Genomic DNA, 18,658 nt, shown 5'->3' with positions numbered 1-18,658 from the left:
AGGAAGACATTACGTTAAGTAAGTAGCTACTTAGTTGAGATTCAGTTCTGCCAGATTCATTACTTCTCATATGTGGTTGCTATGGAAACCGAACTAATTTTTCCGTAACCGGATCATTTTGAATTTCGAATTATTGAAGGTAGTGCCTATTTATGTTATTACTTCATGAATTCACAATTGATGTTGATGGCAAAACTATACTTTTTGTTAGAGCTCTTGGTGCCCTTTAAACCATAAACTGTCTATATTTTTAATAATTTTATGTAAGTAACACCTACTTAAAGCAATTTATAATAAATTTATATTTATTGTTTCAACCTCACTAAAGATTTTTACAATTTGATTCATATACCATATATGTTTTGTGAGAGACTAAATTCTGTACTTCGAGACCCCAGACTTTAAAATTTTGAATTTATAAAATATTTGTTCTTGTTTAATCTTGATCAAAAAACCTCGGTATTAAAATATTATATCAACAACAACACAATTAATTCTTTATATGGGAAATCTTAGATGTCAAAACGTGACTATTTTGGCAAATAACAATTTACCTACTTCCTAGCACGAAGAGGTGTTGTAAAGAGATTTTTTATGTCGCCATTTTCCATAAATTACGGCTAATTGACTACAAATTTATGATAATGATTTCTGATTAAAATTTCATTGTATTCACGTCATGATTGTTGATAAGTTAAAGGAGACATTGAATTTGGGACTTAGATAATTTGAGACTAGATAGGACATATTAGCGAAACCTAACGGAAAACATTATCTTCTAAAAGGTAAATAAACCAATTAGTTGATGGCTAATTAATTTACGTAAACCAGTCATGAAATAGAAAAAGCTGGCAATTTGCACCTATTACGACGTTGCACAATACCATTCACAATTTATCTAAGTACATTACGTGTAGTTAGTGCTTGCTATTAGTTAAGTAGACGCCTTTGCAACATTTTATAGATTCCAGAATGATAAATCACTGACTCGTGCTAATGTTACTTAGCATTTTAAGTTGTTCTATTTTTTGAATTCCGTAACGGGTTTCCTATTACAGTAAATTTCGATAACTATTATTCCAATTTTAAACATTGAATTGCTTTACTTGTTTATTTAAATATAAACATCAAATGTTCAGTGAATCAAATGTTACTAACTACGTAATAGATTTTAACAAACTGATAGACCATAGTTGTACTTGTCATAAGTAGGAACCTTCTTCTAACGGTTGTGAGGTGGATTACCAACCTCATCAATCCTGGTGTCAGAGTCATTATTGAGTCGCCAAAGGCCCCTGACATGGTTCATGTAACGACTACGATAGAACAGTAGGAACCTACCTAAGTGCAATAGGAACTTAATATAGTTCTAAACTGGACTGGTCAGTTCCATATCAAGGTGATTTTATGCAGCCCCTGTCCATCTAGTTTCCTTGCGTCAAGATAACAAAAGGTGAAATTAATGATCCAATCATTGTCTGTGGTTACAGGTAACTCGTGATTGCCACGCCTTGCAACTTGGAACTAGGAATGTCCTTCAAAACCACTTAGCTAGGCCAGATTACAGGCATAACAATTTGTCATTTTAATATGTAAACACATACATTTAAAGTAACCCGCGTGGTGTATATTTTACATGGCTGAAGGTCTCTAGCAGAGTGCCTATTGTTTGCATCGGTGCAACTACAATTAAAGGCACCCATTTATTACACCTAATTAGTTTCTTACTAGAGCGTTTACATAATCTAAGCACTTTGGAACTACGTTACAATGAGATTGTTCACATTCCTGTTGGAATGACATTGATGTAACCATAACAAGAAATTCAACTATGACCAATAGTGAAATGATTAGTTTGACAGAATCTTAAACTACGAACACAACGAAATAGTGTTTTAGTCCAGAGCGCGGGTGGGCTTCGGTGGTAGTGGAGATCTTATTAGACCTCATATTCAGTATATGCTCAGTTAGTATATTGAAATACATATGTATAGATGTTTGTTAAACTTTTTATGATATACAAGTCTCTAGGTATTAAATGTCATAAATACTTAAGTAAAAAAGAATAATGTTGTAAGCAAGTCCGCGTGTAAGCCATCAGAGGCGAAATGTGTAGATGTGTATGTGTGTATGTGTGAAGCCCGCCCGCCCGCGCCCAGTCACACGTAGTAGAGACACCGACCTGCTGCACGGCGGTGTGGTCCCGCGGGGTGACTGCGTCCGCGCCGATGCCACTGTCCGGCGACGGCAGGTCCACTGTCAACCCTGCTGCGGCGATCACGCTCTTGCTATGATATCGAGGAGCGGCATATCTGTCGCCAAAGGCAGAAGCTGGGGCAGATTCTGCGTCTCCATATGGGGGGGCAGCCCTCTGCTGGTAACCGTCGCCGACGAAGTATTCTCTGTAGTACGGCTCGCCAGGAAAGGTGGCGGGCTGGCGCGAATACTGTTCGCCGTAAGGGGTAGGACTAGGGGTGCCTGGCGGCGCGAACATCTGCGCTGCGTACATGGCCGCGTCAGGCAGCAGCGAGCCAGCCGACGAGGCGCGGGATGGCACCGGCGACGGCGACGCCGCTTCTCCAGGCTCGCCCACCGCCACCTGCGGACACACGCGCCTGTTACACGCGTTCTCCCACGACAACTGTCCGCTACGTAGCGTCGACGCGTACATGCCGCGTCGAATCACAGTTCACAGCTTCACGTACACTAGGGATGTTCAGTGTTTACACGTTCACGATATGCGAGTAATCCGGGAGAGGAAGTGAGGGTCGCCAGCGGAGGCAGGCGCTGGGCGGGCGGCGCAGGCCGGCCGGACGGGGGCGCGGGCGGGCGCGGCTAGTGCTCGAGCGCGTCGCTCGGCGCATCGTACGCTAACCGCGATAAATAATACATGAGTGACCGGTGCGGCAAGTGTGTGAGTGCGTGCGCGCGCGGCGGCGGCGTGCGGACGTGTGACGCACCTTGTGTCGCGGCGGCTTGAGCGCGTGCGGCGCGGGCTCGTCGACCACCTTGCGGCTCAGGTCCTCGGGCTCGCGCTTCACGAGCCCCGCGTGGAGCAGGCCCGACAGCTCGCCCAGCTCCGCCCCGTGCGCGCCATTGGCCGCCTTCACAGCTCCGCCGGCCCTGCGGAGGGGAGACAGGCCTGATTGGCGACAGTGCGCGCGCGCAACTACTTCTACCGTCGACCTCGTCGCGCGCGCAAACTGTTCACACTATCATTCTCGCTCTACGTACCTACTTACACATTGTAAAATTATCACGTGTTGTTTACCTCGCGATCAAGATTTAAATAACATTATCATCTAAATTGACAGTTTGTAAGGAATTGGTTAGCCACCTCATTCGACGAATGGAATTCTAATTACTCACGTTATAATATTTAAATTTACTTACACAAAACTGCCAATAAGGATTTTACTGACAGTACCTATAAATGTTACCTTTTAAAGCTTTTTAGATTTTTAATCCATTGTAAACATTTATTTCTCATTTTATTTATTGTGCTTACTTACAAATAAATGCAATATTAACGTAAAATGCTAAAAAGGTGCATGAACTCAAAACTGCTCAATTAAGGATTTCACTAACAGAAAAAAAATCTTACCATTTTATTTAAATATTTTATTTTTTCTGAATATTACGATTATTAAAAATATTTATTGGGCAATATAGGCCTAAGAGAATATATTTAAATCAAGTGATTTAAATATATTTAGGCGCCAAAATGAATCACAATCAAGTCAAGAATTTTAAATATAGTTTACTTGACAAATACCTACCTACTAAATACTAAATCGAATACCCGATCTTCCTGTGTCTGCGATAAAACGTGATTTATAAACTATACACGTCATCATCTCGTCAACATATATTATCTCTCATACTTTTAATACACATTATAGTTTTAAAAAGTTGATTAGGTTAGGTTGAAAGGTACACCACCTCTTTGCAAAAAACTTATCTTTGTATTTTTTTGCTTAATTTTTATGTGTGTATAAAGTTTTTTTTCTCTCTCTGTAGGTCAAAAGAAACGAAAAAGTAAGTTGTAAATCTACTTTTTACGAAAACTTTGTGTTTGTATTTTGTGATTCGGTCCCTTTCAGGGGTTTTAGAAGGGCTATGTTTACCATATGCATTCTGTGATCCACCTAAATGGCAATCAATAACTGTAGCATGTTGTATTAATACCTACCTATATCGCGCGCATTGCGGTATATGCATCAACGCTATAAATATAATAAATAATTATATTGGTTCTTATATCACAACGCGCGCGATAACCATACAGCATGCTACGGGGGCAGGTTAATTTATCATACTTAATGTTGTAAACATATTTTTGTAGCATCAGAATAGGTACTTTAAAGTATATCAAAAATATATTACGCTAAGATTTTTATCACTGCAGTAAATACTTATCCATGCAATGGTCATGGGTTTGCTTATTAGTTGTTAATACCTATAGGTAAGTTGCAGAATGTGCCAACTAATAATTTACATGTCGTGCTTCGTAGGTATTTGTAGAGCTTTCATTAGGGAGTTCACTAATTGAAGGCGGATAGCCAGCAGTGGAAGGCTAGGTGCATTAAGGCTATGTGATTTGTTAGTGCGCGAGCGCAGCCACCTCCGAGCGCGGGCGCGGGCGGGGCGGCTCTCGTCCGCCGTTGTCAGTACGCACCGATTTATGATAATTGAAGACATGTTTCATTGGCGCTCAGATGTTTATTTTAGATAAGGCTCTCGCAGCACTATTTCACGGGCCCGAATTGGCCGGGACGCGCGACCTCCCGCGAGCTCGACGCTCCACCGCCGTGTCCGATTGCAATTCTCGCTTTGCTCATTCTTCGCGATTTATGCATGCGATTTGTAAGAGAAACACGACGAGTGTGAAATCGCTCATCCGATAAGATAATGTGCGGGTGAGTAAAATATTTCGGACGCTATCAACAGATTTTCAGCGGCTTAATACAATGACGATTGCGAAACGAATTAGTAATTTCGAAATGTTCGTTGTAAGTGAATGTTACGTCGTCGTGAAGGGTGTAAGCCGGTGAGTTTTTGCGACGCATGCAAATTGAATTTGCGTTAATCCGGGCGCGGAGTGCCGGCGGCGGCGCAGATATCGTTATTCATGTGCACGGAGCACAATGCGGTGTTTGCTTGTCGCTTATTGTTGGCGCCGACAAAAACGCGACACAACACAAAGCGCGCGAGCTGACAGCTGAGCGGCGCGGCGACTCCGGCGCACCATCGCACCGTCACGACTACCTTCCTCGCTCGCGGCTATTCGTCCTACCTACTAGGTAGTGCTTTTCACATTCACGTCCTGAGATCCAGTAGGTACCTACTCAAGTATAATCAAAAATGCCACTAAACCCGAGATACATTTTGATTAGTGAGGTAAATTTATTCAAACTGTATAATTCATAATCAGGGCAAACATATTTGTTTGACAAAGAAAAATAAACAGAGAACACTGTGATTTTTTTTTAATTTGCGGTCAGTTTATTTTTTAAATTACTTTTTATTTCTTACTTTTTTAGTTTAAACTCGAGTAGGTAACACTAAAAATATTGTTACGGCAGTAATCAGGTACCTATGTTGCCAAAACACTCGATTATATACCCAACAATTCAATCTAGCATCGGCACCAGCACCATGTTCTTCAGCATCCACCCGAACTTCCACACCAGCACCAGTACCCGCATACGCCCCAACCCGCACCAGCGTCAACCAGCACCCATTTCCAAATTAAATGGCCTCCAACGGCTTCGTGTTGCCTATTAACGCTGATAAGATATTCCTTCATACAAAGGACATCAACGAGTTCATTTTCTTCCATAATAATATTTTTTGACCATAACCAGTAAGCCGATTTTGATCAATGTGATGATGATATTGTGTAATTTCAACAATATTATATACATACGGATCAAATTGATAACCTCCTCTTTTTTATGAAGGCCGTTAAAAAAGATAATCGAGGTTCTCAAATTCTCAATCCGACCCTATCATATTGTTTTTGTTTGTTTTAATTTATTGATCATATTTGAATGCTTTCTTGTGTTTTGCTTATACCAAGCATGTAACCCTATTGTACGAAAGTATGTTTGAGTTTCAAGTCCTAAGCCAGGAATGTAAATAAATAAACAGACAAAATGCTAAATCAAATAAAAAAATATATAATATGGTACATAGAATTTTGATTTGATTTTATGGTACATTGCTATGTACGTACCACATTATTATTTTTTTATTTGATTTTATGGTAAATATATTGCTATGTACCATATTATTATTTTTTGAAGTGAGTTATCATAGGGTTTCCTCTGATGGCATTAAACTACTTGGCCGGAATATTTACCAGCATAATTTTGCTTACACGATATTATTCTTCTTCTTCTATCGTGTGAGTTGTGAGGTGGATTACCAACCCCATCAACCCTTATGTCCGGGTTACTATTAAGCCGCCAAAGTCCCCTGACATAGCTCATGTAACCACTACTTACTTACATCAGTAAGTAGTAATCGGGACCAACAGCTTAACGTGCTTTCCGAAGCACGGTTCATCTTACTTTTGGACGATCAGGTGATCAGCCTGTAGTATTCTAACCAAACTAGGGATCACAAAGTGATTTTTGTGATATGTCCCTACTGGGATTTGAACCCGGGACCTCCGGATCGTGAGCCCAACGCTCAAACCACTGGACCACGGAGGCCGTTGTTGTTGTACACTACATTTAAATATTAGGTTCCATTACATTCCAACAATCTCCAAGTGAAGACTTAATTGCAGATAGGAACATACTAAAAAGCTTCCACATTAAAACTTGTACATAGAATGCAGAAATCCGTTAAAGATAGTACTTATTTGCCTGATATGAGCACGATAAACCCATGTTTATATGTTGGCACAGATAAAACTCATCCCAAGCAGGTAGCAACATACAGATTCGCAAACTCACAATCTGATATCAGTGTCATGTTGCATGCTATTTGCATAACAGTGCGGCTATAAAGGATTGGAATGAAGCTTGAAGCAACTGTGTTACATTTTACATGCAAATATAGAATTTCTTATCAAAGCAGGATCGGTACGGCGCCGGATGCAATTGCCATTATAATTATTTGCAATGTTTACTTAACACCCTTTCACACATGATGAGATCTCCACAATGCGAAGTTTGGGGTGCGCACCCTCTCGAGTGCTTTGATCGCTTCTCATTCAGTTATCGAAGCTCGTCTTATGAATTACAAAGAAGATTGTATAAAAACTTAATTTTTACGTTTTATTTGGATCCCGTAAGCTAATTCTTTATCTACTTGACGTATGTTGAAAAATGAAAAAATAATTTTACAGAATGAGCAATATGCATCGTAAGCCCTATTTTTTTATAATTAACTCTTAGTAGGTATTTCTGTATACCTTCTCGTAAGTTAAAAAAAATGCTGTATCTTAAATGGTGCTAATAAGTAATTACCTATATTAGTAGTAGGTCATAAGTATTTTTTAAACGAACTCAACTGCTTTCTTGCGTTACTAAGATTACATGTAATAATCACATAAAATACATAAATAAACACTGGCAATTATATAAAGCGAGTTATGGTTGAGTACGTTATGAAACATGGACTCTACATTTTACACTTAAGTTTTACAGTGTATAATATCCGCCAGGGTCTGCAAATGATCAACACTCAAGACTTTACAAATGCTAATACCAGCTCGTTACTCTACGGAACCGCGAATATAAATAAATGAGCACTCACACACTCGCGGCGTTATCGCAATTAAAATCGGAGGCGACGACATTTTATCCATCGCTTGACGAATAGATTAGAATCTATCGACGATAAAGCGAGATGAGGCGCTTGCAGCGGATACGACCAACGTAATTCCATTCTATTTGAATATATCATTCGACCAAATGTAGGTTTATTGCTACTTTTCTCACGGAACTAATACATTATCAAAAACTTTAATTGAAAACGATTTCGCCATTTGTCTATGCCATTAAAACGACGACCGTCCGAATACGCATACAACTAAGTGATTAATTTCCCGTTAAATTTTTCCCCGAACCTAAAGAAGCAAACTCTATAATAATAATAATCTGTGATAATAATTCGCGGACTAGTGTAACGGCGATTTCAATGTAAACGTTCGCATGTTAAAAAAAATGGTCAAGAAGAATGGTCAAGCCCCGATTTCATATTTGGCTGCGCGATGACCACGGCCGTCAGGGACATAACGATGTTGCTGTCTTTTTATACATTATCTTCGTAAGAGGGTCGGGTGTTTCCAAGGGGATTGAATACTATTAACTGCTAAACCATTAACAATACCGCTGTATCTTCAGAGGAAACCGGTTCTGGTCCTAAATGGGTCACACGGTTCCAGCTCCCTGAGTTTTTGTTAACACACCGAGACACACAGCCGTGCAATATTCTAACCACCGCCGCGGCTGAGGAGATATCTGCATATTTATCCCTGCTCGTGAAATTGCAACAATCTGCATATAGGCACGCAACTGGTAAAACGACTAAAGGGATGTAGGCGAGTAAAACAAATTACCAACATTGCAGTTTATTTATACCTACTAGGTATTTTGTTTACGTTTCTCCTGGGTAAATCCTATTTAGGTAGGCAATAAAATAACGAAGATACTTGCGCGTGGAGAAACTGATTTCCCGTTAGTAGCGAGTGTGAACAGTGACAGGGTCAAAGGGCGAGGCCCTCCCCGCCGGAGGCATCCCGCCGAGAGTTTCTATGCTAATCTTAGCGTTTGCATTCGACGGCCTCCGACAACTATTAATGGTTATAGCCGGAGTATTAATACCCATAATATCTGTAGTCCTGGATAGAAACAGCCAACAGCGCCCGCGCACACGCAATGCGTTTACGAAATGCGCTCACGCCTACGACAGATCTGGAAGGAACGTATAGACGGAACTAGTTCATTTCTACATCTATCGAGCATTCAATTCAAATAATACGAGCGATTTAGACAACAAATACAGCGCCTCGACCCTGACGATGCACTGGCGCTGAGCTAACGGATTAGCATACAAACGCATACGGAGACAGAGCACGCACGGATGGGTGCGGGCGAGCTGGAGCATTCGTTATAATTTTGAATGTATGAATGAGCAATAGGTGCGCGCGTTGAACCGGCGCGTGGGCCGCGTGCCGACAATGAGCCGAGACAAGTCCTGGGCGTCCTTGTCAATGTGAGCCGCTTCCAGCCACATCCGTCTATTGTCATTATTTGTATTTATGCACTCGGGTAGCGGTGACGAGGATGACGGGCCGAATGCACCGGGTCACATTCCGGAGCAGCACGGCGGCCCCGCGAGCGCCGCCTGCGCCTGCGCCCCGTGCTGCACGACGTGTGTGGTGCTCCTACTCAACTTTACTCATTCATAATTGTTCTCACTTGTCTTCTATTTTTTTTATACCCTACCCTACTGAACGGTGAAAAATTAACTGTTCTATTTTCAATTAAATGCCATGCATTTTATTATCATTTTTAGTAGGTAAGTGGAACTAGTTTGCTTTATAAATTCGATGTTTATGGAATATAATAAAAGTTTCATAAAAGAATAAAAGTTCGTAGGGTCAAGTTAACATTATGCACTCTCTGAATTAAGAATGTGACACGGCGTTTGCTCATTTCTGCGCCGCTATTCAAAGGATGCTGTTAACAACCTCTTTCAAAGAGCGAGCATAATTTGATCGGGGTCGCATTTCTATGGGAATACGTTGAATGCACAAAACGTTGAGATATACCTCGGATTGACAACGATATACTCTAAGATTATAATTCATTTTACTTGCTTTGATTAAATAATGAAAAGTACCTATATCAAATGTGAATAAAATCGCAATGGACACAAAATTGATTATTTATTAAGTAAGTAGGTATGCTAAATGTGACCTAAACTCGCATAAAATTAATACGTCTAAGTACAAAATATCCCCACATAAATGTTTATGCTAAGTAAATAAATATGTCTTAAGAAGCCATATTTTGCAAAAACGTTGTCAAATTGCAAAAATATGGTAATATTTAAATGATAAACGCGAGTGGGTTACAAGGGGAGCAAGGCGCTCGTCTCAGTTGCGAACTGTTTCGTTAATCCCGCCATAGGTATTCAAATGAGTGCTTATGATTTATTGAGTGGAACATTATCATTTTTATTATTTGTTATTCTTACACCTTTCGTTGGGGCCGGAAGCCACGCGGCCTGTGTCTCAGTGTACTCGGCCGTGAGACTCGCTACCCGCCTCGAACCTACTTTGCACAAAAAGTACACTACACAAAGATTGCACATTATCATAGTTTACATATAAATTTTACGCGAATTCATTCCGTATTCACTGCGTCTCAAAATTCGTCGATTATAATGATAATTGCTTCGATACACGAACGTTCGATGACGTACTGCCGTGAGAATCGACGATTGATTTTCCGCGATCGACTCGAGTGATTCACCTCAGATTGTTATTGATACTTCAGATTGGCAAAATTTACATATTCAATTACGTTTTTTGGCAGTTTTGTGTATATGTGCTATAATACAGGTAATTTATTACACGCGCTAAAGTTTTACACGGTACAACATGTTGCCGTAACTTCTTGACACCTCTTGATTAAATTATGACAAAGTAATGGATTATAGGTATCGATACAAATCGATAGTGATAATTTAGTTAGGTATATTACATTCAATTTTATTCGATTTCCATAATATATTATCCATACTTTTGTGAGTAAACAACATGCTCTAAGTTTTACACTAAGTATAAGTAAACAGTGATATTAGAAATCTCGTTCCAAAGTACATAAAGAAGCGGAAACAGTCTGAACGACTCGACTGCTGTTAAATTAAAACATTAACTTGAGTTCTATACATTAATGAATACATGTGTGTTCTTTACATACTTAGGTAACATTATGTTGTCATATAATAAGCTTTGAAAGCTTAAAAACAACTTAACTCACCCGCGACGCAAATGAATTCTACTACTAAATCATAAATAGGTAGAAATCAATATTAGCGTCTAATTTTAGAAACCAACATTCCAAATTATTTTTTCTGAAGAATAATAAAAATTAAAAAAAAATGTCTAGAACTCACTGCCAGACGTCTACAATTTTAGCGTCCTTGTGAAGATTGAGGTGGGTGTCCTGTCCGAGTGGAGGGAGCTTGTAGTACTCCGTGACCAGCGGCTGCGGCTGGTCGTCCACGCCCAGCACGGCGGACGTGGCCGCGCTCAGGGGGTGCTCCGACGTCGTCGAGTAGTACGCGCGCCAGGACTCCCCGCCCACCTCCATCACTTCCTTACGTCTCCTGTGGACAACAGATATTAAATGTTTAAGCATCTAGCTACAAACCTTGCGAAAGTATTTATGGTTTTTCAGATTTTAATCATACCTATGGGTATCTTATCACCGAACTACACAACGTAACGTGGCGTTTAAAACATTTCTGAAGTTTCATAGTTCGTTGGTAAAGTTGAAAAGAATACTAGGCTTTAGATTTAATAAGTGTTTGGGTTAGTTTATTCCAAGTATTAACATAAAAATGGTCGCAATAGAACATTTCATTTTAAGGGTCATTCTTTCCTAGCGGTACATAGAGTCACAGAGCCTAGGAACGCGTGTTATACTCGTGTGCCTGCGGATACGTTAACGTCATTCCGTACATAGCTTTTATGTGAGGTCATAGATCGAGGTACTTACGGTATATTAATAAGTATATAAGTAGTAACTGTTATAAATATCTACAACAACAATGTTGGGGCGCCAGATATCTTAGGTATTCTCAGATTTACAATTATATTTCAAACGAGTTGACACCGTTCATATATCAAGCACCGCTAACTTTTCGCATTGCTCGGATTCCATTGTAAGCTACGCCCAATAAATATCGTTTTTCATTCAATCTACCGAATCATTTGAGTAAACACAACGTAGAATACTAGTATCCCAAGCTACAGGCTTACGACTAGGTCGAGTACAACTTATACGAACCAGTTATTAGGCGTGACCATTTTGGTACGGATACTGACCTTTGATGGTACCCACCAGCGGTCGTCGCGCATAATCTGACGCTACGTGTGCTAATTGTTGCGTACACGTAGTGAGTCAGCAAGGCGAGTGGCCAGTGCCGAGTGCCGGTACGAGAGTGAAATGAGTAGTATCGGGGCAGGGATCAGACAGCGCGGGGGCGACGGATCAGCAGATCAGACTATTTCGGGTGAAGTCGAGCCGGTAGCCGGCGCCGGCGGCCTCTGTGGCGGATACTCATACGTCACGCGCGGGTCGCCGGGCCGCGCAACCTGATGTAGAACAGGTCCGAACACTCGCAGAACCGGAAGGATACGAAGCAAATCCCTGCTCCCTCGCTAACCAGTTTAGGTCGTCTGACGTCACGCCCAGCGGTATCCGACGATGCAGACAAATAAATAAAAAATGTTGGAAGCACGCGTCGGACGGGTTTGACCGGATCGTAGTTCTACCTGATTCCTGTTCCTGGTCGTGTGTTGATATCACGGGAGGTCATTGTGGAAACCACATAGATAATTATAACACGTAACTGTACTGGCGACGGGACGGCGTAATCCCGCGAGGGGTGGTCCCGATGTAGAGGATATTAGCAATTTGCTGCTGCCCACCTTGATCAAGCCATGATGCTGAGCAGAATAATTTATTTAAAATAACATAACAAATTGCTGTTCTAAAAACGGCTAAGATGATGGATACCTATTTTGATAAAATTGTTCTGAGAGAAGCACGATACGTCCTTACCTACTCACTGAGATAACCTACGTCCCTCCTACTGTTACGTTAGTAACGTACTGTTAAGCAACTAGAATGACTTTAAATTGGTCTTTAACAATTTCCGATCTTAAAATACAATCTCGGCCCATTCATCAATCACCTCCGTCTAAACATCATGTTAGTGTCAGGTGTTTAAAGAATAGAATGCGCGAATTGGTTCAGAAAACTGGAAAAGCCAGCTTCTGGCATTTAACCAGCCGAAGCGTGAGTCATTTGACGAGTTAACTGGCAGGCAAAGGCGGCGGCGCGGCGCGGGGAGGGCGCGGGTGCACCACGTGAATGAGATTCCGGTAGGTGCGCACGTAAAAATCGTGCAACGAATCTAACAGGTTTGCTGGGGTCCTTGTGAGGCCACCGGGACTGGTCTAACCTGCCCTGCGCAGCCGAACCACGAATTTCCGACCGTTTTCTATCAAGTTCGCCTCCGACCGATACATGTAAACATAAAGCTCGTGTTCGCATACCAAGCGAATACCTAACGATCTTTAAGAATTGGGTTATCGCACTCTGTGCAATCGATTTAACAAAGCATTTGTTGACTCGCGTCTGTATAAATAATTAATTTATTAGACTGTCATTTGAGTCAATCGTTTGAGCCATTTAAAGTTTCGCAAGTTGCCTACTCGTTTGTATTTGTTGGACGTCGAGGCAGCTATTGAATGAAGCGATTAGAAAGTATCGTGCAGCTGTCATGAAGACGTGACGTATGCTAGAGTGGAACGGATGGCTCCAAGCGAAGGGTTGAAGGAGTCTCGTACACAAACAAAGCATTCGACACGGCCATACAGTGCACGACCGTTTCTCAGACGACTATACCCTTGCTAGCCTCGAGAATTTAATGATGAACGTGAAACTTTGGCCAGATTGACACATCAAATACTTTTGCTGCATATTTTTTGTAATTTACTTTGGATCTGAGCAAGTATATCCAAAACAATTAAATCGGTTAAGGCAACAACCAAATCAAGACTTCACTAATTAACCAATAATAAGAGTACAGATTTGAGGTCGTCCGGGTTCCTCAGCGCATGAGATCGAATTATCGAAGATTCAATGCGCGTGCAGCGGAGTGATCGGTCGGCGGCGGCGGTGAGTTTCGAAAGGCTCGTCCACGTCCGGTGTCGCGTCCAGCTATCGATCATTCGGTTCGTTAATAAATAACACGTTGGCGTCGTTCGCCGCTTATCTCAGTTGCCCGGCCATGTGGAAAAATTTGGTGTAGGTGTCGTAACGAAGCGGCACGCATGTCGTATAGGGCTGCGTGCGCGCCGACCGGCCGCCGCGGGATCCTACGGTCGTGGCTTGGCAACTTCATTATCAATCTCTTAATTAAAACCCAACAGTTCAAAACTCTGAACACTTTAAAAAGTCTAATTACAACGCAGTTGAATGAAATCCGTATGAAGCAACCTTACAGTGCGCCGAGCTTTCTTTGCTGATATTGAATGATCGTTTAGGTGTGTTACAAGCGAAATGCAATATGGCTATATACCTTTTGACCTATCGCCAATAGTAAATAACCTCACGGTGAGGTTATGAACAGATAAACGTTAGAATTGCGGTGCGGAAAGTAGTGAATCACGCGTTAGCGACGGCGCGCGCGCAGGTGTGTGGCTGGCCGCTGGCCACCACTCGCGGTACACAAGGGAAAGTGCAGGGTGCGGCTCAAATCCACGCATGTTTTATCATCATTGATAAGAGAAACTAGTATCGATCGCCGCTAACGACTCATTACACCAGGCTGACATTAAACCATGTACGCTTTAAATGCCTGTTATTTTTCTCACCGGATATCATATACATAACACGGTAATAATCCTAAAATTGCTATCGCTAAAGCCATATAAACACTATGTTTAAGTCATATAGGGACGATATGCTAGCAATTACTGTAATGAAACGGGGAAGCTGGCTGGGAGAACACACACAACTAGAGGAAATATAGTGTATTTTATACAGTTTATCGTTTACATTTATAGCGCCAGTATTCAGGATTTAAATGTAACTAGCAAATTATATGTTTACTAAAGTTAATTAGGTATTGTATTAACAACTATTTATTTATTTATTTAACTTGGACTATGACTTGAACGAAATGTCGCTCGCTCAACATTATAAATATATATCCTTAGACTAGATGGATACATAAACATTTATTCTCCATAAAAACTAATAGTCATTTATACTCTTTTATTTTTATCGTCAAACAATATTAATTATAACACGTCCTAAATGCTTATTACGTGTCTTTCGCAAGAGTGATAATGTGTCATTATTAATCCATTTTATATTCCCACATTAAAGGTAACGATCTGTGGTGGAATGCGGCTTCGCTGCATTTCGTCAATTAAAGAATTCGCTGTCTCGGATTGTGGCGGACGCGAGCGCACGCTGTTATATGGAGCCACAAAAAGAAACATTCCTCATACCAGTATAAATAAATAAGGGATGAGTACAGACAACAGCCAGCGGGCAACGCACAGCGCAACGCCAACTAAACGAGAAGCCTTTTCGACAAACCTCTTTTTGCACTCTGACGAGGAACGCATATGCGATGATTCATTTACAGAGTTCTTCACAGTACAAGTATGGCTAACATTATTACTTCTGTTTTCTTGGCAGCATTATAAGTCAACAAGAAATGTTTTCTCAGAAATATGCGCCCACGCAGATTAAAGATGGAAACGCAACATGGGCACTAAATAAGTCATGTCTCCTGTCCGCGTAATAGTAGCGGCCGGGTAATCTGGAACCTTAAGCGGGCGGCAAATTCCTATGTAATTATAACCGCTGGATTCCATTAGGTTTCGATTAATTTCCTCTAAACAAGCGACTGTGCACTAAATAACATAGCGTCTAATCAATAATGTATTTTAAAAATAGTTTAGCTAACCATCGAGCCGTATAAATGCCTTTTAGAAGCTCACGGGTCGTAAATAAAAGGGGTGTTACTCATACTCGGATGTTCGATTAAACGCCTGTTTGGGGCACTCTTCTTTATTATCTTTAACGCATGGTGTTATAAACATTGCAAGCACCTTTTTTGTTTATTGTTTATGGTGTAATATAAAGTATTGAACGTATAACGGTTTTTACGCCTCGAGGTAAGTATTACACATTTATAGTCGCTATTCAAATTCAGGTATCAAAAGTAATAATATTTTTGATAGGCACAGTAAAGTGAGTGACAAAAGGAATTTTCTTTTTAATATTACACAAAATGTGTGCTCGTTAACCTAAGGATTTTGGAATTGACATTTGACATGGATTTAAATATGATAAAAGGTACAAAGATTCCCTTTGAGATTTTTTCTATAAAACCGTTGGCTGACCGTTGAGTGACGTCTCGGGGACTCGCGCTCAATGAACGCGTTTAAAATGTTAACTGGCGTTATGTGGAGTGGTTTGCATTGTGTCGTAGCGATGTACAGGGTGTTAGTGACATCGTAACGCAACCTTTAAGGGATGATTCAAGCCATGATTCTGAGTTGATATCAAGTGTAATTTTCCGTCGCAAAGGTATGGAACGGAAAATAATTTAAAACCACAAAAATATTTCATGTATTTTCTGACAGGAAAATCCACTTGATCAGCTCAGAATCATGGTCTGAATCATCCCCCTCAGTATTTGTTAAGATGTCACTAACACCCTATCCGCTTGTATGTACTTGTAAAGGGTGTAAGTGACATCGTAACAAATACTGACGGGGATGATTCAGCTCATTATTCTGAGTTACTATCAAGTAGAATTTTCCATCGCTAAAGTATAGAATTAAAAATAATTTAAAAAAGCACATGAATTTTGCGACGGAAAATTCCACTATTCGTTACGATGTCAGGAACACACTGTATATGCGCCTAGTGTGCATTGGCCGCGACTTTCGTACACACGCCACTAACTTATTGAATACTTTAAAACTCTACATAATTCACACAAAAGACAAACGATACATGTAACGCATGCAACTTAGTTTTTACCATATTATTCTACTAAAGACAGATAAGAATCTCGTCCAAGTAATACGTGACTTCACAAAGAAACCTGGGTAGACACATGTTTACATGAGGAAAGTAACAAGCGGTTGCTAATTGTGTCATTTTTATTTCTCCAAATCCTGCGTAATATTAGTTGAGTCAACATAAGACGCTCAAAGTCGTGAACAAAAAAAACATACAGTATTATACTTACATGAGATAATTCGATCATGTAGGTATAGTTTACCGTTAATATAAAGCAGCGACGGGAAGTACGGAACTGAAGACGACATTGAAGGTCGACAGCTTCTGGTGAGTATTGAGTCGCGGCGGCGGCGCGGGGCGCGGGACGGCCCCTTTGTGCTCGCAATTACTCCGCACAGAAACCCACAAAAAAACCAAGCAAACCATTCATCAATGATCATTTTAAAATGAATTATCTTTAACTACCATTTAAACACAATAAATAACGCTCCAGAAGCAATTTATAAAGCACGACCACTTTAAGGTAAACCTTAAATATCAAGTTATCTAACTATCTACAAAATAAAGTCGAGATTTTGAATAGTCTCACAAAAATTATTACACTAATCGTCTTAACGGCGAAACTCGAAACGAACAACTGTTTAGGTTTCACCACAAATCAAAATGAAATATCTGATCGATGTTTCACGCATTAATTTCTAGTAGAGCTCGCGTAAAGTGTCTTATTAGAAGAGTTACGAGCTTAGAAAGAAGGGACGCCCGCGGCGGCGCCCGCCATACACTAAGCTCACAATAAATGCATCATTTCCGTTTTGTCTGGCTTTCCTAATTCGAATAGCTGTGTGTGGTCCCAGTCCATCGAGCAGGCGTTACCTAATAGCTTATTATAACCTTTCTTATAAATCAGACACATGAATATTATTACCAGTATACCTACATGATGTAATTGTAAACTAATATTTTTTATGCTACGATACGAGCTTATCTCATTTAGGTTAGATAATAACTTACAAGTTTGACAAATAAATTCATAGTCGCAGGAATATAGTGAGTAGGTTTGGTAACACCAGGTTTGTGTGATGTTGTCACTGTCGTGTTTGGGTCGAGCGACTCGGTTCGGCTGATTAAAGCACGCACGTTTCAATGGAAATGTTAATGCTCTCAATTGTGTGCTAAACGCGATACCTACTTAAATGGAGATCTGAACAAAGACGATGCACTATAAATTTTATATGGCACAAATAAAAAAGTTAATAATAGCACTATAAATGAATTTGCGATTCTTTGTAGGTGAAATAGAAAAAACTCGGGAACGTTAGTTTTGGCGGGACTCAGAGGTTAAGGTAAATGAGCATGAAGGTATAAATTAGGTCGGATGTCGCGACGCGCACAATGCGCTACGCGGCGCATTGTGGCGTGCGAATCGAAACAGGTTGCGGCTGGCAGGTATCTATATGACGTGATTTATGCCCGATTATGTTGTACTTCTACGGCTATAATTAAATCGTAGAGCTATTATTCCCCGAAAGATCTGCGACACTGCCCACGGAAATGAACCGCGTTGATTTAGTGCCTTAGGCTGCACTATCGTATTGTTCAACCTAAGAATCATAGATAAGCGGTGAAGCAATAAACGGAACGCAGACATTCTGCAAGCGTAAGTAATCTATTTGTAACAAGGTTTAAGGTAATCAAATTTTCCCTAGCTATATAATTTCTATTATACCTAGACGTACTACATCTACTACTACTATTATGCGAACAAGTACCTTAATCTTCATACAAAATACTCCCCTCAGTTCGGAATGCGCTTACCGCTACGTAAACATCATCATTCGCCAGTAATGCCA

The 18,658-nt window shown here is 40.6% G+C and overlaps 1 protein-coding gene across 1 annotated transcript in view; it reads right to left on the bottom strand.

Annotated features, from left to right (window-relative positions):
- LOC126375451 (protein grainyhead) overlaps positions 1 to 18,658 on the bottom strand; it is a gene marked incomplete at its 5' end in the record, with an annotated part of 97,715 nt that overhangs the window by 38,267 nt on the left and 40,790 nt on the right. The window contains 3 exons of the mRNA XM_050022380.1: positions 2,183 to 2,599; positions 2,961 to 3,123; positions 11,143 to 11,355. Of these exons, the coding sequence (XP_049878337.1) occupies positions 2,183 to 2,599; positions 2,961 to 3,123; positions 11,143 to 11,355 (793 nt within the window). The remainder of the gene's footprint in view (positions 1 to 2,182; positions 2,600 to 2,960; positions 3,124 to 11,142; positions 11,356 to 18,658) is intronic.

The sequence above is a fragment of the Pectinophora gossypiella genome, chromosome 2 (assembly GCF_024362695.1).
Source record: "Pectinophora gossypiella chromosome 2, ilPecGoss1.1, whole genome shotgun sequence".
Taxonomy (NCBI): Eukaryota; Metazoa; Arthropoda; class Insecta; order Lepidoptera; family Gelechiidae; genus Pectinophora; species Pectinophora gossypiella.
Note: the sequence above shows the minus strand (reverse complement) of the source record. Positions and strands in the feature narration are given on the sequence as shown.